This window comes from Alexandromys fortis, unplaced genomic scaffold, assembly GCF_014885135.2.
Source record: "Alexandromys fortis isolate MF-2015 unplaced genomic scaffold, M_Fortis_MF-2015_v1.1 scaffold_137, whole genome shotgun sequence".
NCBI classification, from domain to species: Eukaryota; Metazoa; Chordata; class Mammalia; order Rodentia; family Cricetidae; genus Alexandromys; species Alexandromys fortis.
In genome coordinates, this window is record NW_026068009.1 from 3172776 (window position 1) to 3200569 (window position 27794).

The 27794-nt window shown below is 38.3% G+C and overlaps 1 protein-coding gene across 1 annotated transcript in view; it reads right to left on the reverse strand.

The window, feature by feature from the left end:
* Positions 1–262: 262 nt before the first annotated feature.
* Positions 263–27794, reverse strand: part of Clcn3 (chloride voltage-gated channel 3) — an 80997-nt gene continuing 53465 nt past the window's right edge. Inside the window, exons 4-13 of the mRNA XM_050161841.1 lie at positions 27370–27597; positions 24944–25066; positions 23300–23506; positions 21174–21254; positions 20007–20552; positions 18162–18348; positions 13514–13912; positions 8936–9152; positions 4593–4668; positions 263–3009 (exon numbers count right to left, since the gene is read on the reverse strand). Of these exons, the coding sequence (XP_050017798.1) occupies positions 2851–3009; positions 4593–4668; positions 8936–9152; positions 13514–13912; positions 18162–18348; positions 20007–20552; positions 21174–21254; positions 23300–23506; positions 24944–25066; positions 27370–27597 (2223 nt within the window). The 3' untranslated portion in view covers positions 263–2850. The remainder of the gene's footprint in view (positions 3010–4592; positions 4669–8935; positions 9153–13513; positions 13913–18161; positions 18349–20006; positions 20553–21173; positions 21255–23299; positions 23507–24943; positions 25067–27369; positions 27598–27794) is intronic.

Consider the following 27794-nt stretch of genomic DNA (forward strand, 5'->3'; position numbering starts at 1 on the left):
GAATCTTCTGTGCTGACACTTGGGGGCCCTAGCCTGTTGCTAGAAAAGTGGATATACATTCTCAATCCAGCATTCTCCTCCTCTTCTGGCTCCTTGCTCAAAACGCAAGAGAGGAAACAGTTGTAACCTGACAGAAACATTGCAAGCACCATTCTTTTGAGGCTGCATGTGCCAGCCACGCTGGCTTACACTGACTGACTGCATAGTGCGCTGTGCAGGGGAGGGCTGCTGGTACAGATGCAATTAAAGGCCAAACCACACATTGAAGTAGAGATTTTAATAGATTTTCTTATTAACTCATCACAGTAATCATTTTTACTGTAATGATATGCAGCTTTACTACACTAGTATAAATAAAAACAGATAAATACAGCTCTAGGCAACATCACAGATTAACAACTAAGCATTCTTCAGGAACCAAAACCAAAAGCAATTATTAATAAGAGATGCTGACACCCTTGCCCATTTTCATCATACCTTCTTTAAAAGGGTACTCAAATAAGGCGCTGTACTCAATATTGGTCAATCAGTTTGCCAATTAGCTAGGCACATGTAGTTCACGGTCTCCACTATCTTATTTGGTTGAAAATCAACCAAACAATGTATGAAAAAGAAAAATAGAACAGATGGTAATACTGTAAAGAAAAAAGCAAAAACCCAAACCTCTGAATGCATTAAAAACACGGTGCTTTTCATGTTTTCAGCAGTAAGACACATCAGAAACAGAGAAATGTAACGAAGAAGAAAACGAATGCTTTAATATGTACCGTGAAATGTTACTCTCTGAAACAAGATGGGTCATGGGAGCAGAATCTGAAAAGGAAGTGGGAAAATAAAATAATGTTCAGTTTCACTATGTGATGCTCCAAGAAACTGGCTTCTCCTTTGAAGACTTGGAACCCAGAAAGGGATGCTAAGGAGTCTGTACCCCTGCAGGGCCTTGCACACCACAAATAGACTATTATTAAAAATGAGCTTACTCTGTTTAGCCAAAGAACAATGAAGGGGCTATGAAAAATCTTGAAATCTGCCAACAGAAGACAAAAATACTGGCAAACAGCACAGCTGAAAAACCCTAAAAGTTTGTTAAACTTGGGATCATCCTAATATGGCTTCCTGATCTTTTAAGTCATCAAGATCATACAGAGCTAATGTGATCTCACAGATAGTAAAAATGGCTCATTGCCAGCTGTTTCAGAAAATGTCTGTCTGCACAAATGCATTTGCCTTCCAAAAATGCAAACTCAGATATCTGGGCCAGTCTAGTGAGTGAGTGAACTGTCTTTGCCAGCAGCGAGTTAAGACCATGATTAAAACAGGCATTTCAATGACAATTCCAAATACTCTGAAGTACCTTATACCTAATCCTGCAAAAGCGTGCACCGCGGCTATCCAAACAAATCATCACTGAACACTTCATGGAAGGTCGTGACCTACTCAATGATTCAAAGGGTATACTCAGATTATGATTTTATTGTTCTCATTTTTGTTTGCTTTTTTTTTCTTCTACAAGGATAGTAATTAATGGCATTTTCAACTTTCTAGCTTGTGAGTCAGGATGGACAGGTCAGAGGGCATAACCAGAAGATGGCAGTGAGAACTCAGAAGGTATCGTGTGCACTCTGGGTCACAGAAGGGACCGCATCTTCTTAAACCCTTGCGCCCATTGTAATCTTTGTTCGTACCCCCATATTTGTAAGTCAGAATTAGTCTATTAAAAAAATCACATTAAAAAGGTAAAATTATTTAAGTGCAATATTAACTGATCTGTATTTTATAAATTTTAATCCATAAAAATATAAATAAGAATGGTAAATTTTTAAGAAAAGAAATATACACTTAGTGCAAGTTATGAGTTACATTTCATCTCCAGTGTCAGCAGCGAAACATCCTGAAATAAAAGAATAATCTAATTTGAAGAAAAAAGTTCCAGTGTTTAACATGCAATTAATTCCAGGTACAGCTGAACAGACTCCTTCCTTCTCTTTGCTGTCACAGCAGCAGCCTGTGTTCAGTGATGCTGAACAGCACTTTTATGTCATAGTAGTCCTTTCAGAAACAGAAAATCTGCAGACGACTAGTTCACATTATCCATAAAGTCTGAGAGGAAAAAATAAAACTGATTAGAGTCAAGTTTCTTTGTTTCTGATTCTGAACCACACATCACACAAGCTGGGGGATTTCATTCACATCTCAAGATTTTACCTGCTGGCCAGCAGTGGTGTGTGTGCACGTTTCCAAGCCTTTAGTGATGGTACAAACTACATGGTTAATGGCACAAGAAACATTCCCTTCTTGTGATGAAACCTCAGTCAAATCACAGTACGTCTCAATATGAGAAAGGACTGCTTCAAAAGGACACACCAATTTAAAGAGGTTTTGTTACAGATCAGAAAAGGGGAGAGAGGGGATGGGAGGAGAGAGAAGCTCTTTTGGAATGTAGAAAGGTAATGCTTAACTATACATTTCATGAGTTAAACACAACAGTTCTGATATAAAAGGGCAAGACCTTGCAGTCTTAATAGATGGCTCAATTCAAAGTGATCCCTCCAGAAACAGGGACTGAGAGTCTCTGTGGTGCTGAAGGACAGCCAGAGGCTTGAGGACTCCAGTGAAGGCTCCATGAAGGCTCAGGCCTGCACTCGCACTGCATAGCCTCAGTGCAGAAGAGCACAAGATGAACTACTGCTCCATCAGTGAGGGAGGTACCTCACTCCTGCTCCTTCTCCCTCCCCAACAATCCCTCCAGTCTCCCAGCATTATTTGCAAACCAGGTTGCAAAAGCTCGGCTTGTATTTCCTTTCTTTCTTTTTCTTTTTTAAGAAGAAAAAAGTGGACGAGTCCCTCATATTAAAGAATTGTGCTATTCAACAAACGAACTTCCTCTTCTGTCTCCTCTCTCTCCTCATCTACAGAACTCAGTTGAACATTATTGAAGCGGGGTCTTGGTTTGCCGTCTGGGCCATATGACGGAGGATATCTTTTTTTGTTATAATGCCAAGGAGGCGCCTGAAAAGGATAAACAAAAAAGATCTATTAAACTAAAATGGAAAAAGAAACAGGAGCTAAATCTACAGATAAATTCTTTTTGTTGACAGGAACAGAAAGCCAAGCAAGCAGCCTGATTGTGCATTTTTACAGAGTGTTTTACTGGTGAAGACATGAAATTACCCAGCAGCCGTCCTCTGACATAAAAAGTACTGTGGTCACTCAAGTGTACAGTCCTTGCCACTAGGTCTGAGGACTGCAAGACTCACTGCAATAGAGCTATTTTGATTGAAGTATGCTGACAAAAATGGAACAAAAACTGGGAAGAAATATGAACAGGAAATAATACTGATCCAGTTTGAAAAAGGAACACATTCCCATTAGAAAACAACTTAAAACCTAAACATTTTGTAGAACCAAAAATCTTTAGAAATAATTTTCAGATTACCCAGTTGTATGCAGAATATTCATGAAAGCACATATAATTGAGATGAAATATAAAAGCAACAGTCAGCGCAAAGCTTCACCTCCCAAACTTCAGAAGGCAAGAATAAACCTACAGCACAACCCGGGTTTATGAAAGCATACTTATGTTCTGTTTTACAATTTTGTGCTCCCCCCAAAGAAAATACAGTGCTTTTATGAAAGTCTTGGGTGTTAATGCTTACATTAAAAAGTAGGTGAAAATCAAGAGGCAATCCTAAACGATGATTACAGGGAAAGCAGAAAGCAGAATGAATGAGTAGCTACTGTACTGAGGTTAGTAGTTTTAAAAAAGGATGCATGAAACACTTGTGAAATATTAGCATACAACAGGAATACATACTCAGTTGTGTACTTAAACAAATGGGGACAGGTTCATGTAGGTATGAAAATTGCAGGCCAAAATAATTTGAGGCATTAATTGCTAAAGCCAGACAACTGGTTATGCATCAATCAAAATTTATCTGTAATCAATGACACCACTAAGATATAAAGCCCACTAACACAAAAGCTACTTATGAGAGTCTAGAAACATACAAGGGGGCACATACATGACCTATGAACAATCCACTAACGAAATGGCAGGACACACATTCTAACTGAACATATGCAAGGGGTGGCAGAAAGGGAACTAATGCTATGATTGCAGATACATTCACATGTGTTCGGTTAGTGTGCCCACTAAAAATTAAATGGTCAGCATTTCTACTTGTTAAGCTCAGTTAAAGTCACAAAAGAGCTTAGATTTACCACAAAACTACCAGATTAGGAAGCATAAAAGAGGTTGGGGTGTGACAGGACAGGCATTATTTTAACCAGTCAGGAGTCTTCAGAGACCGGTGAATCCACTAAGGTAGAGAGACTTTTCACATTTAAGCATGTCCAATAATGTCTCCTCATTCAACCACCAGACTTTCTGAAGTTCTTAAAGTTTACCTAATTTTGAGACTGTGAGCCGCTGCTTACTTTCTAAGAACGGACTTTAGACAGTCTATCTAAGGGAGCTCGCAGACATCTGCGAGAGCCCTGGGCCTGGTGCATGGTGGGGGGAGGACTGCCAGTTCACAAGTTTCATGCCTCCTGACTTAAGGGTCTAGTGAGGAGAGCTGACAGCTAATCACCAAGGGCTCCACGTGCTGCTTTAGTTGCTCGAGATGCTCTAAAATGTTCTTCTTTGTGATGATCCCCAAGACAATCCTGAAACAGATTATTATGCTAATAACTGTGAGAAGTCAAACTGAAAGAGCTTCCAATCATAATGACAAAGAATGAGAGAAGGAAATAAACATAAACCATAAGAATGCTTCTCATGAACTTGAGATAAAAATAAGACCTAAAAATCTAGGTTCCGTTTTCAGACACCCTACTAACTTCAAAAGTGACACAATACTGTTTCTAAGGGTGGGGCTTACGTTTTAAAAATGAAAATAATGAAAGTATGACTAAAATAGTAACTATGAAGATGACAAAAACTAAAAATACAGAGGAAACTTAATGATACACAGCTACAGACCTCTGAAACTGGGAGATGGGTTTCAGTGTCCTCTCCTTGGATGAACACGTTTTTCAGTTTCTAAGATAACAATTTAGCTAAAAGTTATTTGATCTACCTCAGCGTTTTGTGTGTGTGTGTGTTGGGGGGGGGGGAGTTTGAATGCCTAAGAAAGGTTAAATCTTCTAGATTTTACTATTTATTTGGAATTCCAATTAAGGAAGAGCACTTAAATACTACTGACCTCATTTTCAGGAACTAAATCCCATTTCTTTTTTTTTTTTTTTTCTTTTTTTTTTTTTTTCTTTTTCGAGACAGGGTCTCTCCGTAGCTTTTGGTTCCTGTCCTGGAACTAGCCTAGCTCTTGTAGACCAGGCTGGCCTCGAACTCACAGAGATCCACCTGCCTCTGCCTCTCGAGTGCTGGGATTAAAGGCGTGTGCCACCACCACCTGGCCCTAAATCCCATTTCTTATAAAAATGAGTAGAGGTCAAAATGACTTTTAATGTATATTTTTCTAAGTAATTATTTCTCAGTTTACAGTTATTATATTACATTTACAAAATGATTTTCATCAATTCTCATAAGGCTACCTAACTAGACGATTTAAATATTAAATATTTTGATGCTTACTTTACAACAAATAACCGAATTTGACTGTAATATGTACCTGATATAAATTCCAGGGGCCCATCTCAAATGTCTTCAGAATAATCAGGCATCTCCTTAGTGATTTCTCTGCTTAAGTTAACTTCCCTGTTAAGCTGTCTTGGAAATTCTGATTTCTTTTGTTATTGTTGCTATTGCTGCTGTCTTGATATTTTGAGATAGGGTTCTCTTTGTAGACCAGGCTGTCCTCAAAATCACAGAGATCTGCCTGTCTCTGCCTTCTGAGTGTTGGGATTAAAGGCTTATGCCACCACTGCCCCAGCCTGATTTCCTAAAGAGGGTCACTATGGGACTTCAAAGCAGTCTGGTCTTTACAAATATTTCCCTCATAAAACAGTGACGGCTGGTGCTGGAAGCAGGAAGGGCAGAAACATTTAAAGGCAAAAATAGGTTCAATGTAGTGGAGTTTTCAGAGTATGGGAACAAACTCTCCAATAAGCTCAAAAACTGTACCACATAAAATGAGCATTTGCCCACTAGAGAAATGCGCTTTGGAAAAATATTTAAGAATTTTTTTTCTTTTTTTTTTTTATTTTGGGGTGGTGGTGAATACAAGCAATGTACATTGTACACTTATATGAAAATATAAAATCCATGATTTTGTACAACTACTACATGCTAATAAAAAGGATTTTAAGCAATAAATTCAATAGATTTTATGGAAGCACTTAATTAAATACAGTAACACCAGTTTGACTCTTGTGCATTCTTTGTTTATCCAATTAAGTAAAATGATTAATTTCAGTTTATCGTTTGTATTGGTAAGCTCGGTCACTGGGTGGCAAAATGATACACTTGCAAAGACCAAGCAGCCACCTTGGGACGCTTGCATAGAACTGCAGACTCTCCCAAGAAGACTGACTTGAGGAGGAAAGCAGCTTCAGTGCCACTCTCTCTTAGTTCCAAGGGCAAGGGAAGTCAATGCCAAGTGTTTGAGAATAACTGGTGTTGCATTTGAATGGGGTGGAAGTTATCATGGCAGTAGCTGACATTTCCCAAAGCGTGTCCCAAGAAAACAGTAATCCCAAGAGTGCATCCTATCTCACCCCACCAAAATGTCTGGATTCTCAGGCAAGCTAGGATGGCCAAGATTCCATCACTGCCAGTTGGAGAATCAAGGAACATCAACATCTCCAGAGTTCTGAGAAGTTCCCAAGAAGCCCTGAGCGGCAGACTTAGGACAAGGATCTCTAGCAGCGTTACGACCATCCTGTTTGTTTGTAAACTACAGGACTCTGACAAGTTCTGTTAGTATCAAATGTGACAGCACAGTTCAGGTCTCTTCTCACTACTTCTCTATTCTTTTTCCCTCTTGCAACCATGGTCCCAACTCTGTTGTGTTTTCCTTCCCCCTGCTGGTACTACGCGAAGCTGAAACACACATGGCTACTGAGAACTGCACGGTCTTCCCTTTCAAACATGCTTTTAACCACAACTTTGAATAAAACACCCTGCTGCGTAAGTAGTTCATAGACAATAAAGTCAAGACTTTCTTCTCCATATTATCTTTTTTCTTTCTGAATACACTTACTTTCTGTGAAGTAAGAAATAGGATGAAGTCAGAGACAATGACCCCCTGGAGGAAGAAAGCTCCTTTACTTTATACATACACCAGCAGAAGCAGCAAATAAAATTGTATATAACTAACTGTTATCCCCCTTAAAAATTAATGTAATCCTTAACTATTTTCCTTCCTAGAATCTGTACTGCCAAAGTCCTGTCAATTAAGCAGTAAAGTGGAATATGAAAATTACCCTCCACAGCAGGGCCTTGTGGTAATAGCTAATCACCACGTACAGAACTGGTATTTGTCAGTACAGAAGAGAACACTCACCAGGCACAGAACATTAGCTTAGGAAAATTTAGTTTCCAATTGAGTCATATAATGATTCAAAGGGCACAAGGTCAAGCCTTATTGAAAGATACACCATTTAACCAATATTTATTAAGTTTTAAACAATGATGTTAGGTACCATTTTTTAAAATTAGACAATAGTAAACAAAATAAAACTGTAGCCCATAGTATTATGTGAAACACATCTTTGATTTATTTATATTATAATCCAGAAGCTAAACACTGAACATGGCTCTAATGTTCCCACTTTCTGCTTTTTTTTTTTAATAAAAGTATAAAAACTGGTATTCCTAAGTCAATATGGTCTACTGTAGAGGCCCAGAAAATGTTCTAAGAGATTAAAGATCATGAAGAAAGACTCAGTGTGACAATGAGTAGGACAGTACAGGAGAACACTGAAGAACAGTAGCAGGAGTCTGGGCTTCTATGAGCTGGAGCGCTAACTTCAACAAAACACCTGCCAAAACACCTAGTTTGCAGAGTGCAGAATTATGTAAAAAAGTATGAAAATGTTCAGTAAATTATATTCCTTTGTTTTTGTTTTTTAAGCCCCTTTACTCTATAGAGGGGTCATGTGTTCTGTTACCCACATGTTTTATACAAAATTTTAAAATCTGTTGGACTCTCTGATTGTTTCCTACAGCATTTACTCAGCTTCACACAATTCAGGGTGAGCCTTCAGTTCATAGCGAATCCAGAAAACCATCTGTTTCCTTTTCCTAGCATTTCTGTCCATGACTTCACATGAAACAATGTTCTAAGAATTCCACCAAGTCACCAGCAAGGAGGTGCTTGCCTGTGACCTCAGTGCAACCTCATGAGGTTCACAAGAATCACAAACTCCAGACTCTTCCAGCCACAATGAGGCCCTGACTCAGCAACAACAAAAATAATTCTACTAAGAAAAATAATATAATGGAAATAAAAGGCTCCAAATACATGAATGCTTGTATGCCATTAGCAGTTCAGTTTATGGGCAGATTTGTTATGGAGAAGGTAGGAAAAAACAAAGAAAAAGAAGAAAAACAATATTGTTGAAGACTTTTAGCAAAACTACAAATTCTATATATTATTTAATTAATGATAAATACTGGCTCAAATAGCACATAGCAGAATATCTAGAAGGAGATGCATGACAAAGCTATCCACTAGAAATGAAGCACACAAAGGAATTGGTTCTGCCATGCTCCCTGAAGGCTGAGCCCAGTACCCATCCCCTGGGGAAAAACACCTTAAGCTCAACAAGCTCTTCATTCTTCTCCAGCTCTGAAACCCCAGTATCCTTGACAACAGCAGAGCTTACATCCTTACTCAGGCAGCTGTGAAGCCTGAGACCCTGAATTTATAACCAAACCAAGTCAGACATTCCCGCCTGGGACCTGACTCACACTCTGCCCTGAAAAGATTAATTCTAGGGAGTGAATTGATTTGTGCTGTGCTAAACTTACCCGTTGTGAGTTACAAGGCACTGCCTCAGGCCCAGCTTTCGGAAGATGTCTACCACAATCTCCATCGGGGTGTGGTCTGTTACTGTAAAAGGGCTCATATCAAGGATGCTTCTCAGTTTTAATGGCCGAGGGCTTTCTGCTGGGAGAGACGGAGTATGCTGTGCAAAACATACCCGAGAACTGCCAACAATACCTTCTTGTTTCTTCCTGGCACTTTCTGAAAAAGAGAAAAAGAAGAGCAAACATTTTCAATTAATGAGTTTTCTTTTCTTAAATGCAACTTTGCTCATGTGGCACAAGTTCTAAGACTTCTGGTCCCTTTTCTTTTTCCTATCTTCTACTTCAAAGAGAATTAACTGATAAAGCCATTTTCCCTATTTGAATAAAATGGAACCTGACAATAATTTTATCATGGGGTGATTTTCTTCAATGGTGCAGAGACAAGGAAGCATGTTTGAAATAAGGAATTCTATATAAAACCTGTACACATCACAAGAGCTGTTTACTACAGAACCTGTCATCAAGCCCACTTATGCTGAATGTTTCTTATTCTGCAGTGGACATATGATTAGAGACGTCTCCCTTGCTGTTTCTGCTCTACACTGCACCACTGTCCATGAGCTGGCTCCTCCTAGCTACAATTACACTCCCAAGTGAATAAAGACTGACTTCTCACCCACTCCCCACCCTGTGACAGGGTCCTGGAATTAGCTCTGTAAACTAGACTAGCTAGTCTCCAACTCATAGAGTTCTGCCTCCCTGGTGATTAAAGGCATGCACTACCACACCCGGCTAGGCTGTTTTATTTATAAAAGTTCTATGATTTCTCCTCCCTTCCAATGTGCTCTGTCTAGCTGCCTGTTTCTTCTCCCACCTTTGAGAGTGCAAGACAGAAAGTGCAAGAGAGAACACACAGGAGAACAGAAACCCATAACATGGACAGAACATGCAAGTGAAATAGTCATCCAGCTCTGTGCTTGTTTTTTTCAGTAAATATGAACTGAAAACTATGTGTGTATAAATACAGTATTAGTTACAGTGAAAATATTTTGCACATGCATTTTGCTACAAAAATATTTAAGCCAAAATAATAAGCACCAGTCTGACGAGACAGAAGAGAATATTACTGCTTCTAAATAAAAGCTTTGTGATGCTTAGTCTTTCTGACTAGTGAAGCTGCACTCGGCTGTGCTATCAACATACTGAATAACAGCGCACTAAGTGAGGTCCTAAGGGCCAGCAGATGGGTGACCTGAAAGGTATGGTCCCGGTATGGAAAAGACATCCATTAGTGACCAGCAGAGATGGCTCCTGAGGTTGCTTTCAGCCCAGAACACAACATGTGCATGACGACGGAGTGTACAGTGTAAATAGTACATACCCTTAGAGCACAGAATAACAATGACGGACAGCGTGACAACAATATCAAAGAGAGGAGTATGAAGAGAGTCCTCCTCCAGTAGCTGATGGGAGCAGCTGCAGAGACCCACAGCCAAACACTGCAGAACTCAGGGAACCCCACAGGGGTGAAGGAAGGTTGTAGGAGCCAGAAGGGTCTAGGACACCAGAACACTGTCCAGAGAATCAACTAAGCAGGGCTCACTCATAGGGGCTCACAGGGACTGAAGCGATCACACAGCCTGCACGTGTCTGTGCTAGGTCTGTTGCCTATATATTGCAGTTGTTTAGCTTGGGGTTTTTGTGGGACTCCTAAGAGTAAGAATGGAGGTGTCTCTGACTCTTTTGCCTGCTCTTGGGATCCCTTTCCTCCCACTGGGTTGCCTTGACCAACCTTGATATGAGTCTTATTGTGACTTATGTAGTGTTTGGTGGATATTCCTAGAAGGCCAGCTCTCAGAAGGGGAAGAGAGGAGCAGTGGATCTGGGGGAGGGGGAAGCAGACGAAGGGAAAACTGTGGCTGGGATGTACTGTATGAGAGAAGTATAAAGAAAAAGAAAAAAAGGTACGAAGAGTGAAAGTTTTTACATGCAATTAGGTTAGCAGGAATAGCCAATCAAATTTAGTTTACTATAATAGGGGTATATATAATATTTTAAACTCCAGTATAAAAAGTGAAAGTTTAAAAAAACATGTAGCTACAATATTAACAATGTGATATGTTAAATATACAAACAACAACAAATATATCACCAAAGAAAATAACCCGAACTACTCAAACATTTAGATGTGCTGATACCTTTTAGGAAGATGTCTCTCACATTCAGAGACTGGAACTTCTGAGTTAATAATACACTTGAGGTCACTTAAGACTATAAATAAACTGATTTCCTGTTGTGTACTCAGCCTGTTTGTTGAACCCCTCTTTAAGAGAACAATGTAACAAACAACCTGACTTGTCTTGGCGTCCCCATTTGTAACCTTAGCTTATATACCCTAAGCTAATGCGTAGCTTCCCTCTTAAATTATGATTCTTCCATGCTCCTGATCCAGAGTAACACATGCCTGTATGTGTGTTGTGCTATTGCTGAAAACAGCACACAGTTCAAAAGGAACTTTATAGAGGCAAATATTTGCCACAAACACTGGGAACAACACAGAACAAAGCCCTTTGTGAGGGACACTAACAGAAGGACAGATTTACACCACCGCATAGCAAGAGGGACAGTCAGACATAGAGCAGAATTAAGGTAGACACAGATACATGCACAGATGGCACAGCCCAGAAAGCTACAGACACAGGGAGAGAGCAGATAATGCAGCCGTGCCCTTGCTCTTTGTCAAATTAATTCAAGAGGAAAATTAAGGGATTTTATTCCTTAATGTGACACCAAAGCATGCTGGTGCCTCCGAGGTTACACATTTATGACTAAACAGTTTTGTTTTTACTTGGTTGCAGTGCTGAGGAGCAATCAAGAGCCTGGTGTAGACACATTTACCAACCAAGCTGCAGCCCTATCCTAAAATGCTGAATTGTAGGGGGAAAAAAAAAGTATTTTGGAATGTGCCTCTGTGATATGAGGTATCAGAAATGAAGACTCAGCCTCTTTGCTTTAAACGTGTCATTTTAAGAAACGGTATTTTTTATTGTGAGAGTGGAGGGAGCATGATCAAGAGTTATAAAATCATCTTCAGCTATATACATATTATTGAGGACAGCCTGGGCTAAAAGAAACTCTGTCTTAACCTCTTCCACCAAATAAAGAACTGTCACTTTAATTTTTAAATTTTCACTTTAAACTTATGTTTTTAGTCCTCACCATGAAATAAACGTGCAGTTGCAAATACCAACCAGTTTAACATCCCGCAGTGCATGATTTTACCAAACATTACATTACCATTAGTTTCCATTTGTCAATTAAAAGAGGAGCATTTAAGATAACATGACTAGCATCTGAATGCACAAAGTACTTTAAGGAGCCTGATTGATTAGACACACAATGTGCCATGATCTCTGCTAAGTTGCCTTATTTTTAAAATTATTTTAATGTCATTCATTCACAGGCCTTTGAAGTAGAAAACAACATATTTTCTTTTTTCCTTCTTTTTAAAGACAAGGTCTTGTGATACGGTCCAGCAAACTCAAACATGCACTCCCTTATGCTTCCCCCTCCAAAGCAACAGGATTACAGGGGTGTGCTGGGCCAGATTTCAACTCCAGTGCCATCCAGAAGATTTTTAAAGAGTTTCAATGCTTTTTTTTTTTAATTTTAAATAATCTAAAAATTCTCATTTGGATTTAATATTCTAAAAACTTGTTCTCTGATTAATTCTCTATTAAAAAGAATACATCTAATTTGGTATTTCAAAGGTCATATTTTGTTAAGTATGGACAACGCTTTCCTTCAATAATGTATAATTATGTATATATAACATATAGTGTAATAACACACATAAACATATACTTACTACAGATTTAAAAAAATTTAAATCTATAGAAGTACACACTGGCAAATATTCAAGATGAATAGTCTTATGACTTAGCATTCTGACGCCACACCTTGATATTTCACGTATCTAACGTTCCACATCCCATAAGTAATGTTATTTCCTATGCAACAGTCTCTGTCAAGTGACTGTTTAAAGTTTAAAGCAGCATCTATCCACAGTCGGGAAGAATATACGTTAGTGAAAATTTTAGCACTGTCTTGTCTTCAAAACCCAACCATTTTCCTTTAGCTTCTTCTATGAATTCCAGAACCGTTTATGGCTTTCCCTTTTTTCTGGAAAAGCGACCCCCAGAGAGCGGGAAGGGTGATGAGAAATGGCAATTACTCAATGGAATTTGAGACAGACCAAATGTTTGACATTCCTAGTTCAAGGTACTGCCCAAAACACTAGGAAGTAGCTCAATGGCTTAGAGATCTCCTCTCTCGCCTCTGACATCACAGAGAAGAAGATTTAGAGTTGCTGACCAAAGTGACAATTCTTACTGCCCTTCCCACCCAGGCAGAAAGACAATCACGGAGACCTAAATTCCTTTCCTAGAGAACTCAGACTTCAAAGCATATAAATTAACATCACTTGCCCCTCAATTAAACTTCAATGCTTTCTCTCCTTCTGTAAATCTATAACACAAAAGCCATATACATTCATGATGGTGTTCTTAGAAATCATACCTATTGCAATTGTCAGGTCTCTTCTGAGGGCAAATCCCACTAATCTCTGAGATTCTTTTGACATTATAACAGGAAAGCCGTTGTAGCTGGTTTCATTAATCATGTTTTCTATGTCATCTACTGTCATATTGTCCTGAGTCAAAACAGCTAAGGGAGGATCACTTCTTCGAGGTCTCATGACGTCAGCAGCCAGAGTTGTATGAGTGAATTCTTCTTTTGCATCCAAGAAAGGGTACCCATTTAGTCGGATATGTGCTTCATAAATGCCTTCTCTACCGAAGGCATCACCAACCCATTTACTGGTCATTACTGCAGCCATAAGAGGAACAATATATTCCAAGCCTCCAGTAAGTTCAAAAACAATAACAACCAAGGAGACAGTCATTCTTGTCACACCACCTGAAAGAAATGAAAAGCACTGGTCAGGAAAGACAGGCTCTTAACCACCACAGTACTAGGGTCTTGCACTAGGCAGCTGAATGCAGGCAGGCCCCAACCAGTGGAAAGCATTATCACCAAAACCAACAACTACTCTTAGGATAATAACCATTACTTCTAATACAATCCAGAGAAAAACCAACCAGTTATAGCACAGAAATGATTAATGTAACATTCCTAAATCTTTTATATTAAAACCAAAAAAATCAAACTATGGCTGACCAAGAAAAACGACTTTGTCATTTTGATTTTGTGCTGCAGCAAAGATAAATTTCACTCTTATAAAAGCTTACTATAACCTCTTAAATATAAATAAGTACATCATTTCTCTCTCTTGCTTGCTACCAATTTATAAATTAAACATATAGTAGAATAGTAAATTTATTTCCTCTGTGTCTTTTCAAAATATGTAAAACACTTTGAAGTTTTGATATTTATTAACAATGCAAGCGATATTGTTGAGCAAAAAATTCATCTATTTTGGAGCTGGAGGGGGAAGTCTAACACAAGGGGAGGATGCTTGCCTAGCATGTCTAAGGACCTGGGTTTGAAACCATTATCCCAAGAAGGAGGGATGGAGGGAGAGGAATGCATCTATTCATTGACTCAGATGATCACTCTCTGAAATGTCACCCTAATCTATTTGCTACCTACTGGTGCCTCTCCCATGTTTCTGTTATCATCACCACACCTGTTTTGTAAACTATTTAAAATAAAAAAAAAAAAAACTTGAAGCGGCTGTCAAAGAAAACAACATTTGAAATCCAAATCTCTCTTCTTCACCTAAGAGGGGTCATCAGCTTCCATGATCCCACATTCCTACACATGTGCTTCCTAACAATCTAGGCGATTTCTACTGGAAACTTAATTTTATTCTACTATCTCCACTATTACATCCACAGATCTGAATTCTTCTGCAAAATACCTGCCTACGAGTCCTTTTCTCAGGATTCTCACTATTACCAACCTAGTCCAGGACCCAAATTATTCTTTCATTAAAAAAAAAAAAGTTTTGCCGGGCGGTGGTGGCGCACGCCTTTAATCCCAGCACTCGGGAGGCAGAGGCAGGAGGATCTCTGTGAGTTTGAGGCCAGCCTGGTCTACAAGAGCTAGTTCCAGGACAGGCACCAAAAACTACAGAGAAACCCTGTTTCAAAAAAATTAAAAAAAAAAGTTTTTTTTCTTTTTTAAATAAACTTTTAATATTTATGCATTATGTACAACTGTTTGCCCATATACTGTATCTGTGTACATGTTCGCACTTGGTGCCTATGAAAGCCAGAAGAGGATGTCAGATGCCCTGGAACTGGAGGTTCTGAACTGCCATGGGGAGGTGTGACAAATAAAACCCAAGTCCTTTGGAAAGCCAGTGCTCTTAACTGCAAGCCATCTCCCTAGTCCCTGTGCTCTCATTTTAATACCACTGCATCTTACCTCCTTGACTCTTTGACCCTGTGACAGTCAACCCACTTCATAAGTCACTAGTACAACTAAGTACTACTTTCTGTTTTCAAAGACAAGGACTTACTACGTAGCCCAGGCTGGCCTCCAACTGGCAATCCTCACATTTCTGCGGGATGACAGGCATTCACAGCCACACAGCTTTAGCATCATTTCCATCATGTTGTTCTTTTGGTCAAAGGACTTAACAACAGGGACCAGCTCAATGGCTTGGCAAGTAAAGGCACTTGATGCCAAGCTTGATAACCTGAGTTCAATCCAAGACCCACATGGCAATAGAGAACTGATTTTCATAAACTGTCCACTGACCCTTATTCTGAAACCACCTCCCCCCGCCCCAAGGTAAATATATAAATGTAACGAAAAAACTGAGAAGTTGCCAGGAGGTGTTCACCCATGCCTTTAATCCCAGCACCCAGGAGGCAGAGACAGGTGGATCTCCGTGGATTCGAGGCTAGCCTGGTCTACAGAGTGAGTTGCAGAATAGCCAAGGCTGTTACATAGAGAAACCCTGTCTAGAAAAAGAAGAAAATGAAAGAAAGGAAGGAAGGAAAAACTTGTCAGTTCATTAAACTTTTTTGTTTCTTAGCCTAAAAAAGGATCTACTACTATACATTATGAATCTACTCTAAGTCAGCATGTTCCAGCCAGTTTTAAAAGGCTTTCGCTTGTCTTTAAACTAAGCGCTTATTTTAATTGGAACCCTGCTAATATGTTACTTCATGTGATCCTCCGAATAATCATACTAGACAAGCTAGTATTTCCATTTTATAGATGAGAAAAGTAAATATCAAATAACTAAAGGAACATTTCCAACCATCAGGCCAAGAATGGCAAATCCAGAACTCTGCAACAAATCTGAACAATTTCAAATATAAATTCATTCTGATGTAAACTCAGATACTATTTTTTTACTCTATTTCTTACCAATTCAACTTGTTGCCCAAAATATTAACAATGTACTAAATAATAGTTACATTTCTTCAAAGCATCAATTCCAAATGTGTTTTCATATGAATTTATCTTTGCATTAGAATCTTCCTATAATCAGATTACTCTGGAAAAACCTCAGAGAGTAACTCTATGCCTCTGACTTAGTCACAGGACTATTATGCAGGCCTGACACAAGACAGTTATTTAAAGTATAAAGGACCAAGCGTGTGTGTGTCTGTGTGCGCACACATGTAGTACACGAATGTGGGTGAACAGGCGGGAACCAGAGGAAGACACCTGCTGTTTTCTTTACTGCTCTCTGCCTTACTCCTTAAAAAAAAAAAAAAAAAAAAAAGTCTTACACTGCCCTTCGTCTGAACAGTCTCTTGGCCAGTGAGCACCCAGGATCACCTGTCTCCGCCCTCCAACACTGGGCTCACAGAAATGCACAGGCACGCCTGGCTTTTGGAATGGGCGCTGGGGGTTAGAACTCAGGTTCTCATGCTTGCAAATGCTCCTCCTCACTGAACTACCTCCCCATCAGAATATTCCAAACGTCTGTATAATTCTTCACATAACAGCTTAAAAAACTAAAAAACCTGAATATGACTGGAACCCATTCATGTTTAAACATGGTATTAGGAATTGAGAACCAGACAGATCTGTCTGATTAAAAATGACCCTAAAGTTAATTGCTTGAAGAAATGAGATCCCAAAGAGTCACAGAATTTGCAATTGTCATTAGTAAGTGGAAAGAAGTGGACCCCCAAAAAAAACCTTCTTTCAAGTGGAAAGAAGGCAGACCCAAAGAAAAGAACTGTGGACTGAGGGTTCACATAAACATATACTTAAGTATGTTTATGTGATTAATCTTGACCAAAGTTTGAGAAGTAGGAGGGTGACATGTATAATTTCTCAATTAAAAGTTAACTTAAAAACACTAAGACTCCTATTGTTTCCTTCCCGGAGCACTTCAACTCTTCGTTCCCTCAGCCACAGACAGAGCTCATTGTTGTCTTCCCGGGTGCAGCTCCCAGGAGGCCAGCCCACTACCACGTTTCTCTTATCATTTACTATACCTAGCACAATGCTAAAAAGAAGGTGAAAGCTAAAGAAATACTCGCTACTTTGATGAAAATTACTCAGTTCTTTAATTTCACCTAGTATTACACTTCTGAAATTCTGAGTCCCTGAGCAAAAAGAAAATCAAAGGACCTACTATTATTAAATATCACACCAAACTTTGTTAGAAAAATTAAATTTAAAACCCAACAATTTTTTCATGCCAGAGAAAATAACAGATTCTTGCAGATTTAGAGTCATTATTTTGCTTTTATTTCACTAAAATGAATAGTTACTATTTCTTAATTTTCTACAAATGTTACCTTAGATGCTAGACGGCTGAAAAACAAACCTTTTACTCAGGCCAATAAACTACTACAGAGTCTAACGTGAAATTACTCTGAAACGTGCTCTATCAATGGTTAAAGATAGGCCAGGTCATTAGCAGTGAGGAAACAGTCTCCCTGGACAGGATTCAGATTAAGCCTATGTTGTACCAAGATGGTTTCTGTCATAAAACATTATGTAATATTACAAATATGCTATTATTAAATTTTTACATTAAACAAATAGACAACTAAAACAAAACCCAGTACTGGAATGTTAGTGGCTCATTTCTTTTACAATTATTCCTTCCCCTCCACCTTGCATCCTGTTCCCCCTAGCAACCAAATAAACATGAATATATTAACACTGGCTCTCTTCTTTCTGGGACTTGCAAATATCCACAAACAAGCAAAGATAATCACATTACCTAGGCACGCGGCGGCACCAACCATGGCATAAAGCCCCGGTGTGATGCAGTCAGCCCCAACCTCACACCATTCCTTGAAGATAAACCAGTCGTGGTGATAGTAGGCAAGCTGCTCCACGGCAATACCCACAATCCTCCCTGCAATTGCTCCAATGGCCATGCTGGGGATGAACAAGCCTGACGGAACCTGTGACAGTAAGCAACACGCTCTAATCACGTGACAGAAACTACATTCTATGGATTTGTTCCTAATAATTGACTCCATTCATATCCTGATGAAATTCTAAAATCCTAGTACAAATTAAACTACAGCAAAACCCTGTTAAGTGAACAGTTCCATAATTCTTTGACTTCAGTACCGTGTGGATTCTCTAAGGCAAAGAAAAAATAACTCACAGTTTATTCATCTTTATCCTAGGCAATCCTTAGTTACCCTCTAACAAAAGTTTCAGTAGTCCAGAGTAAAAAACAAAAAGTGACTGATGTTTCCCATAAAACTGAAATGTGTTCCATGTGAAGCAGTAAATCTCCCAAGACTGTCCTTCCACTAGACTTTTACAAATGGTAGAGACAGCAGACATTACTCTTCAAGTGTTATAGCATAAGTCAGGCAATATTTCCAGAGCCACCATTATTTTGCATGGAATATACATGCGAATCAACTAAAAACTGAAAAATCTTTACTGGCAGAAATTCTTGGAAGATAAGGAAAGAACATATTGGCATGTACTGAGCTAATTAAAGAGATACACAATGCAAAGGATTAAAACACATTTCACAATCCTCGGTTATAATCCACTGGCCAAAGCTTAGGACTTAACAAGTCTTGCCATCTGCTTCCAGCTTCCTTGGGGTTGGCCAGCTACAGCCACTGAATACTTGGTGTGAATCTACTGACAGTAATAATGCTGGGATTTATGGAGGGAAAAGCAAACACTTTAATGGCTCTTTTAACTAACTTTGCTAAAAAAAAAAAAATAAGAATAAAACTAAATTTTTTTAAAATTTGATATTCAGTGGACTAAAAAGGCAAGACAAAAGCAATCTTAAACTCAAAATGATCAAGCTCACAGAAATAAAGCCGTTACTGCAGACGAGCACAGGGTGTGAAAGTGTGCCAGCCCTGCCAAGTATCAGCTGCTGCAGAAAGGGCAGGTTCCTAATGTAAGGAACAGTGTAGGGCAAGCTGACATCTGCTCTCTTTGTTTGCATTCAGGAGAAAGCTGTACTCGTGAGTCCAGAAGAGGCGAAGGTCCAGGACACAGCATTTTTAAATGCTTGGTGGAGAGTCAGAGTTTATAGCTCTAGCAATTTGATTCTGAAACCATGGTGTCCATTTATGCTAACATATTACAGAAGTATAGAAGATAGAATAATGGCTTCTCCTGAATCTATGAACATGTTACATGCCAAGGAACAATCAAGACTGCAGAGAATTAAGGCTGTTCACCAGCTGACTTTTAAAACAAGAGATTACCCTGTATTATGTGAGTGAATTAAAAGTAATTCTAGGGTTTTTTATTTTTCATGTGAAATCAGGATTTATATTTCTAAGAGTTAGACAACAGAAAGACTTGGCCAGCCATCCACGGCTCTGAAAATGAAAGAAGGGAACATAAGCCAAGGAATGCATGCAGCCCCTAGACCATGAAAAATGCAGAAAAACAAACTCTGCCCCACTGTCCCCAGAGGCTATCAGAAACTTCTGGATTTCAGACCAATGTGGTCTTTTCTGATTCTGGTGTCTGAATTGTAATCATTATGGATAAAATTTCATTTCTCATTATACATAAATAGTTTGGACATCTCTAAATTATTCCAGTATCATCTCACATGAGCACTTACCTTGATACCAAAAGTGAATACTGTCATTATTATTTTAAAGATGAGTGCTAGGCACAACTGCCAGATAGCTGAATATACTCCAACACCTGCTGGGCGGTCAGGAATGTCGTCGACCATTTTGCTGGCATTCATGTCGTTTCTGTAGTCACAGAGAGAAGAGGACTCCAGCGGCCCGCAGTCTGTGAAGAGCTCTTTAATCAGCTCACTGGTGTTGAGCCTCGTGTAGGGGTTGGGGAAAGCTATCACAGCAGTGATGGCAGCAACAATAATGACTTCAAGAACAGGATACTTTCCAAACTTGGTGGACTTGCGTCGACGACACCAGGCAATATTTGCCCTAATAAAAAAGGCTCCCCAAAGCCCTCCAAATACTCCTAGGAGAATAAAAGGGAACAGTTCAAAAAGGTACCATGGTGTGTGATACTCCACATAAAAGAGGACCAGACGGCTGTTACCAAATGGATTGATGGACCTCAAAACAAATGCAGCCACCAAAGCAGCAAAAAATGATCTCCATAAAGTTTTGAGAGGAAAATAATAGCTAACCTAAAAAACAGAAAAGAAAAATTAATGCTATCATCTATTTCTGTTTTATTACAAGAAATAAAATACAACTTCATTGTAGCTAGCTCAAATTTTGTTGCAGTGTGATTTATATGATTTGCCCCAATAAAAATTTTTCTTTGACTATCCTGTAACTACAAATTTACGATAATTGATTGCGAATGTTTAATAATCATTTAAAATACCAAGAATTGTTTATTTTTCAAAAGGAGTTTCATATCTAATTCAATAATGTTAGCTAAAAATAAATGTCCCCTTAGAAATTCTTGTTAACTCATTAAAATGAGTTGGTTTATCTCTTCTATAAAACTAAAAGAAAAATATTAAAGTCATACATGGGCATAGTTTTATATAAAATATAAAAAGGAAGACCACAGATGCATACAAATAATTTAAAACAAATCTTTTTTTGAAAAAATTAAAACACAATTTTCTGTAGTTGTGGGTTATATATAAAATATTACTTTTTATGTGAGAATTACTTAAAACTTTCTAAAAATTCAAAAACAAATTCTATTATACTAGCTACAAAAATAAAAAGTACACCAAGATACAATTTTAAACGTAATTTTGTGTCATTTCCAATGCTGTTTTTGTACATACCTCTTCCAAACTAAAAAGAACTCCTCCAATCGGTGCCCCAAAGGCTACAGAAACACCTGCGGCAGAAGCGGCTGACAGCACCTACAAAGAGAACATGGCTTCTTTCTAGTTTCCTGATCAAACCCAGCAAACACACTTTATATTCCATGCTATTCCAAATGCCGCCTCTGAGCTTACACATCCTCCTTGTGAAGCAAAGGCAAGTATTTATTCCTAACTATCCTAAGCACTCTGAACATCCTGCCACACTTGATATCACTCTAAGTATGTTCTTAAGGCTTCATTCTAAAAGTACCAACAGCAGCCCCTTGAGTCACCAACTCAACTGCAGAGAAGTTTCAAGGAAGAAGAGCCCACACATTCTGTGGGCCCTGGGCACCTCTCTAAAGACACCTGATCACTGGTGATTTTCTGCCCGTAGACAATCAACGATACTGTAATTTCTTTGGAAATTTATTGAATTATTATTCTTAGGAATCTTTATCCCTATCACTACTTCGATCCAGTAAATATTTAAAGGAAAATCATCAAATGTTATACTACTATAAAGAGCATGAATTGTATCAAGCTGCCTTGCTGCAGACCAGCTATACAACCATGGTAAGAACCTCAACCTCTCTGAGACTTCCTCTTCTTTCTAAAATGATCATGATAATGATATATACATATACAAAGTACTTAGAATACCACCTAAAAATTCATAATACAGGATTTGGATATTTTGCTTTTTAACATACCTAAACTTATATATACAATTATAGTAATAGCACAATAGCTAAAACCATAGGTTTTGGAATCAGAGAAATCTAAATTCACATTCTGTGACTAACTGTATACAATTTAAAGTATGTCTGCCAGCCTTCTTTTTTCTTTTCAGACAGAGTTTCTCTGTGTAACCAACCTGGCTGTCCTGGAACTCACTCTATAGAGTTCTAAAACTCAACTCTAAAACTCAGACACGCATGCCTCTACCTCCTGTACCTCCTGAGTGCTGGCATTAAAGGTATGCACCACCCACCACCCAGTTCTGCTAGCAGTTTAAGCCCTAGTTTTCTAGCTAATAAATGAAGCAGTACCGTAATTTATAATGTTAACAAATACTTCCTAAGTACTGATACATAATCAAGTAATAAAATCACAATTACCATTCAAAGATGAAAATATGATACTTTTAAATGTTCCACTTTGGGGATCTCTATATCCAAGAATAATACCTCAAAACTAAAATTAAAAAGCACTAGCTGGTTGATGGTGGTGCATGCCTTTAATCCCAGCACTCAGGAAGCAGAAGCAGGTGGATCTCTGTGAGTTCGAGGTCAGCCTGGTCTACAAGAGCTAGTTGCAAAACAGGCTCCAAAGCTACAGAGAAACCTTGTCTCAAAAAACAAACAAAAAAAGTACTACAATTATTTATATTAAAGAAACTGATAAAATGTATGTGGGGCTGTTATATCAGTCCCAGCAGGATGAAAGACTAGGGCCTGAGTTTAATCCTTGATGAGATGTAAAGGCCACACCTTAACAACCATAAGATCTCTGTACCATCTAAGGCTGCAAGATTAGAGTATGAAAATGGAATTAAAGACTCTTAAAGAAACTCAAGTCTCTAGAATTGCTCAGGATCCCGCTTTTCATCTAGAAACACCCACAATATATGAGCTACAGCCTAGCTTCACGGTCCGCTAGAAAAGCTCATGCTGGCTTTGCATAGGGAAATGACAGGCTTTACAGCATCCGAGTGAGGAGACTTCCCTTGTACCCTGTAGGTAACTTTCTGACTTAGACTTCAAAAGTCCTGAAGGCACTCACAAATTTCTGTGTATCACACCCATTTTCCATGACATTAGATACTGTCTCCAGGAGGAAATCATAGCCTGACTTTCCAAGCTAGAATATGCAGTAATGTCAAATGCCAAGTGAATAAAAATAGAAAAGATCTTTGAGAAGTCAACTGAAAGCAAAGGGGTTCTAGCTAGCTTGGCTGAACCAGCATTGACAGTCAAGATTTAATCCGAATATACAATTTATACAAATGCGTTAGATCTTTACACTAGGAAATCATACAAGGGACATCGAGTTTATGTAGCACTCATTTTCCTGCTAAATGAGCTATAGAGGCCACTCACCTCCCTCTTTTTAGCTTCATTTGTACTGTACTTTGGAAAGAGGTAGGAAAAGATATTTCCACAGCAACAGGCAACGTGGACCAAGGGACCTTCTTTTCCTAAACTCAAACCCGAGGCCACAGCCAGCACTAATGTGATGGTTTTTATCATTAAAGTCCATTTCCCCAAGTAACCTCTGATGATGAATCCACTCAAAATAGTTTTAATCTACAAAGGAAGATGAAGGCAGTTAATTTACTTTAGGAAACAAGAATTTAACTTAGCAGAAACAACCTCATGTTTCACTCACCAAACTACCTACCAAACTTTGGCAAACTATAAAATATTTCATAGTTAAAAAACTTTATTTTTTTAACCACATATAATAAATCTGTAACATATAATTATGTCTGTAACCAAAGATAAGAGGCAACCCTATCCCAAGAACAAATAAAAATACTATCTCATGGTAAAGTCATAGTAATGCAATCAATTAAAGGCAAATTTAAAAATTTCTGTTGTAGGAATAAACATAAAGTACTTAGATACAGTTCAGTCTGTCAAGAATAAAGATATTATACCTTCTCACCACACTGTAATCATACGGACTGTCCTAACCTACATCACAGCAGATGAATGACAGGCAGTCACAACTGCAGGGACTGACTTCTTATTAAAGATAAATTTACCTATACAGTCTTGACAAATCACAATTTATTTTTAAAGGATATGTTAGAAAAAAATTAAATAACAGAATTAAATGAGTTCAAGCCTAAGTATTATTCTCCTTTAAATTACTACGGATGAGATAAAAAATAAGTACCGATATTACTGACCTACTGTGGTCAAATTTTGTCCTTAAAATGCAAAATGATCAAATTTATGAGTCATTAGCTTATTTAACCTAGTCAGCAGTCTTAGAAAGGAAGGATACATTACAATCAGTCAAACAGCAAAACATAACTAATCCACCAAAGAACTTCAGGCCATAAAGCATTTCTGAAGTTTTTGTTGTTTAAACTTATTCATGAGTGATGTGGGAGTGATTTCTTAATAATAAAGAAACTGCCTCGGCCCTCATAGGACAGAAAATTAGGTAGGCGGAGTAGACAGAAGAGAATGCTGGGAAAAAGAAGCTGAGTCAGGGAGTCGCCATGATTCTCCCACTCCAGACAGACACAGGTTAAGATCCTCCCTGGTAAGCCAGCTCGTGGGCTACACAGAATATTAGAAATGGGTTAGAACAATATGTAAGAGCTAGCCAATAAGAAGCTAGAACTAGCCGGGCCAGGCAGTGTTTGAAAGAATACAGTTTCCGTGTAATTATTTCGGGCATAAGCTAGCCATGCGGGCGGCCAGGTGCCGGGGACGCAGCCCCGCCGCTCCTAATTCAACACATGAGCTATATATTAGTGGTGAAACATGTGTGTGTGTGTGTGTGTGTGTGTGTGTGTACGCCCGCACGTGTGTATGTGAGAGAGAGAGAAAGAGATTGATTGATGATAATCAACCTCTATACTATAATTTAAACCATCTCTCCAGCCTCCAGCTTATACTTAATTTTTTTTATATTTACAAAAAAAACTCTATTTTCTAAAAAAGTACAATTCCTAAAGATAAAAGGCAACATACAGTTTTCAAACAATGACTAACTACATGGCTTACCTCTGGAATTCCAGAGCCACAGGCATATGGAGCAAATACTTTCACCAAAGAAACTGCAAGAAAGGCAAAACTCAAAGCCCAAAAGATGTACATTATGTAGTTCATGATATAAGATCCCGGGCCCTAAAAAGCAAAAACAGCTTAGAGTATGAACATGAGTTTTACAGTGTACCACTAACTCAAGTACCTGCAACATTAGAAACTTACATAAAATTTATCACTACTGTTATTAGTATTTTTGGATTTGGGATTCAGATATTCACCCAGGCTCAAAGCTCCAGGTTCAAGAAATGCTCTTGCTTCAGCTTCCTAAGCAGCTGAGAATATGACCACATGCCACTACACACACAATTGGGTAAAAGTTCGAAAAGTCTCTTGGTTTTTATTTCCACAATGATAAAAGCTTTATATGAACAAAGTGTTTAAGTAGAATCCAAAAGCTAATCACTATACATAGTAAGAAGCCTTATTTCCATTAGGTAAATTTTCTAGTTTTCCTGATTTCTAAAGTCTTGTTATACACATACATAAGCACTGACCTATGCCTATCCACAAATGTTTTAGAAATTGTTGGTAGAGGTAAATGGTGTTGGCACTTGGATTTTTCCTTTCTTTTGTAGACTTCTTATTTGTTTGTTTGTTTAATGTGTAGATGTGTTTGGTTGTGTGAGTTTACTGAACCACAAGCATGTAGCAGCCCACAGAATACTGAAAAGGATAATGTGAGTCTCTGGAAATGGAGTCAGAGCTATGAGCTTCCATGTGGTGCTGAGAACTGAGCTCTGGTTCTCTGCATGAGCAGTGACCACCCTTAACCACTGAACCATCTCTCCAAAGGCTGCACTCAGATTTCATTCTGTTTCAATTCTCCTGAAGACCATTAAACTGACTTTAATTAAGCAGGGTAAAAAACAAATGGAATATAATCCAAAAATATTATTTTGACCTAATTTTGGCTATAATGAAAATTTTAAAATATATCCATGGGACTGGAGAGACGGCTCAAGGGTTAAGAGCACTGGACTGTTCATCCAGAAGCCCGGAGTTCAGCTCCAAGCACCACATGGTGCACATAACCTTCTCTAGTGAGATCAGGTTCCTTCTTCTGGGATGCATGAAAACAGAGCACTCATACACATAAAATACATGAATAAACAAGTCTTAAAATATAGAGAGGTATATCCATATGTGAATATACAAGTGTTGAATCTAATAACCTAAATTTAAGCTTTATTACAGAACATCATTGTAATAATATGACTAAATATTGTAGTACTGCAAAGAAAAACATATGCCCTTCCACCATCTGCAAATACATAAGCATAGTTCCACTCCAAGACCTGCTAACCCTTTTTGTTTAGAGGCACATTTCCTGGAAAGTGGAGATCATCTCTGAAAACTCTAACAGTACACAATGCAGAGATCAATGGATTGTAGGGAGTCCAGATCCACTGGATATGTCTATACCAAAGTTTCTGCATTATTCTCAGTGGGCAGGGGACAGAAAAATTTTAAGAACCAAAATACAAGGAATTCTACCTTAAAACAGTATCTCCTAGAAAAAGGCAGCATTAGCAAGGTCAGAACAATGGCAATATTAATAGACCCATTAAATGTGGAAAGGTAGAAAATTTCACAGGACCCCACCGCTAGACAAAGAACTATATAAACCAACACCGGCTACAAGCATTAGCCTCTTCCAATACAAATGGCCAATGTTAGTTATCCAATACAAATGGCCAGCTGTAAAAATAGACAAACAAAACCAGGCTCAGCAGGATATATTTACAAATTCATACACACGCACGCGCGCGCGCGCGCACACACACACACACACACACACACACACACACACACACACTACCTAACAATAATAAAAGACTAGCAAAGAGTAAGGGGGCCATAGAAAGAGTTGGAAGAAGGGTACCTGGGAGGGGATGGACAAAGGAAAGGAGGTAGTTCTATTTTAATTAAAAATGTATCTTAAACAAAAAAAATATAAAAATGTATGAATTCTTTTAAAGTATTTCAACCTAGAAAGGCTGATTTTATAAATTATAAAACATAGCTCGTACTTCCATAATCCATATTTTCCAATCTTAGCGACTTAATACATTAATCCACATATTAACCTTACACAGCTTCTTGTTGCACTAACTATACTTCTCTGCCACAGCTTGAAATAATCTGTCATAACCCACGTGACTCATATGATCATGCATTTAATGACACAAAAGCTACTTGAAACAATCTGCCTTTGTTCTCACTGTATTTAAAGATTTTTCCATTCCTCTCTGCTACATACAGACTTTACCTTTTTTCCTTAAGTATATATTATAACCAGCTAATGTGATTAATCCTATAGCTACTGGATGTGGACAGATCTATCTGTATCAATGACTAACTCATCTTGAGCAAAGACGTACCTCTGCTTGACCTATGATTAACTCAGCCCATGTTTTCCACTGTGGACATTTATCCCTCTCTTCAAACGTTGTTTCATTAGACCCCCAACAACACTGTTCATGGTTGTACCACAATGCACTGAGGCAAATGCCCTCCTTCAGGTCAGTCATCCAGTCAGCAGCAATGTCTATTAATCCAGCCAGTGCTCCTGTAAGAATAATGCATTGGAAATGTTCCAAAATATAAGTCTATTTAGGGACAGTTGAAACTATCTAGTTAAAAGATTAATAAAAAGCAAAAAAATCTTCCTATAAATAAAGGGTGAATTAGGAACTATTATCTAAATTTAAGATTTAAAATTTTAATTTTTAAATTTTATTTTTAATTTTTAAAAATTTTAAATTTTAGCCGGGCGGTGGTGGCACACGCCTTTAATCCCAGCACT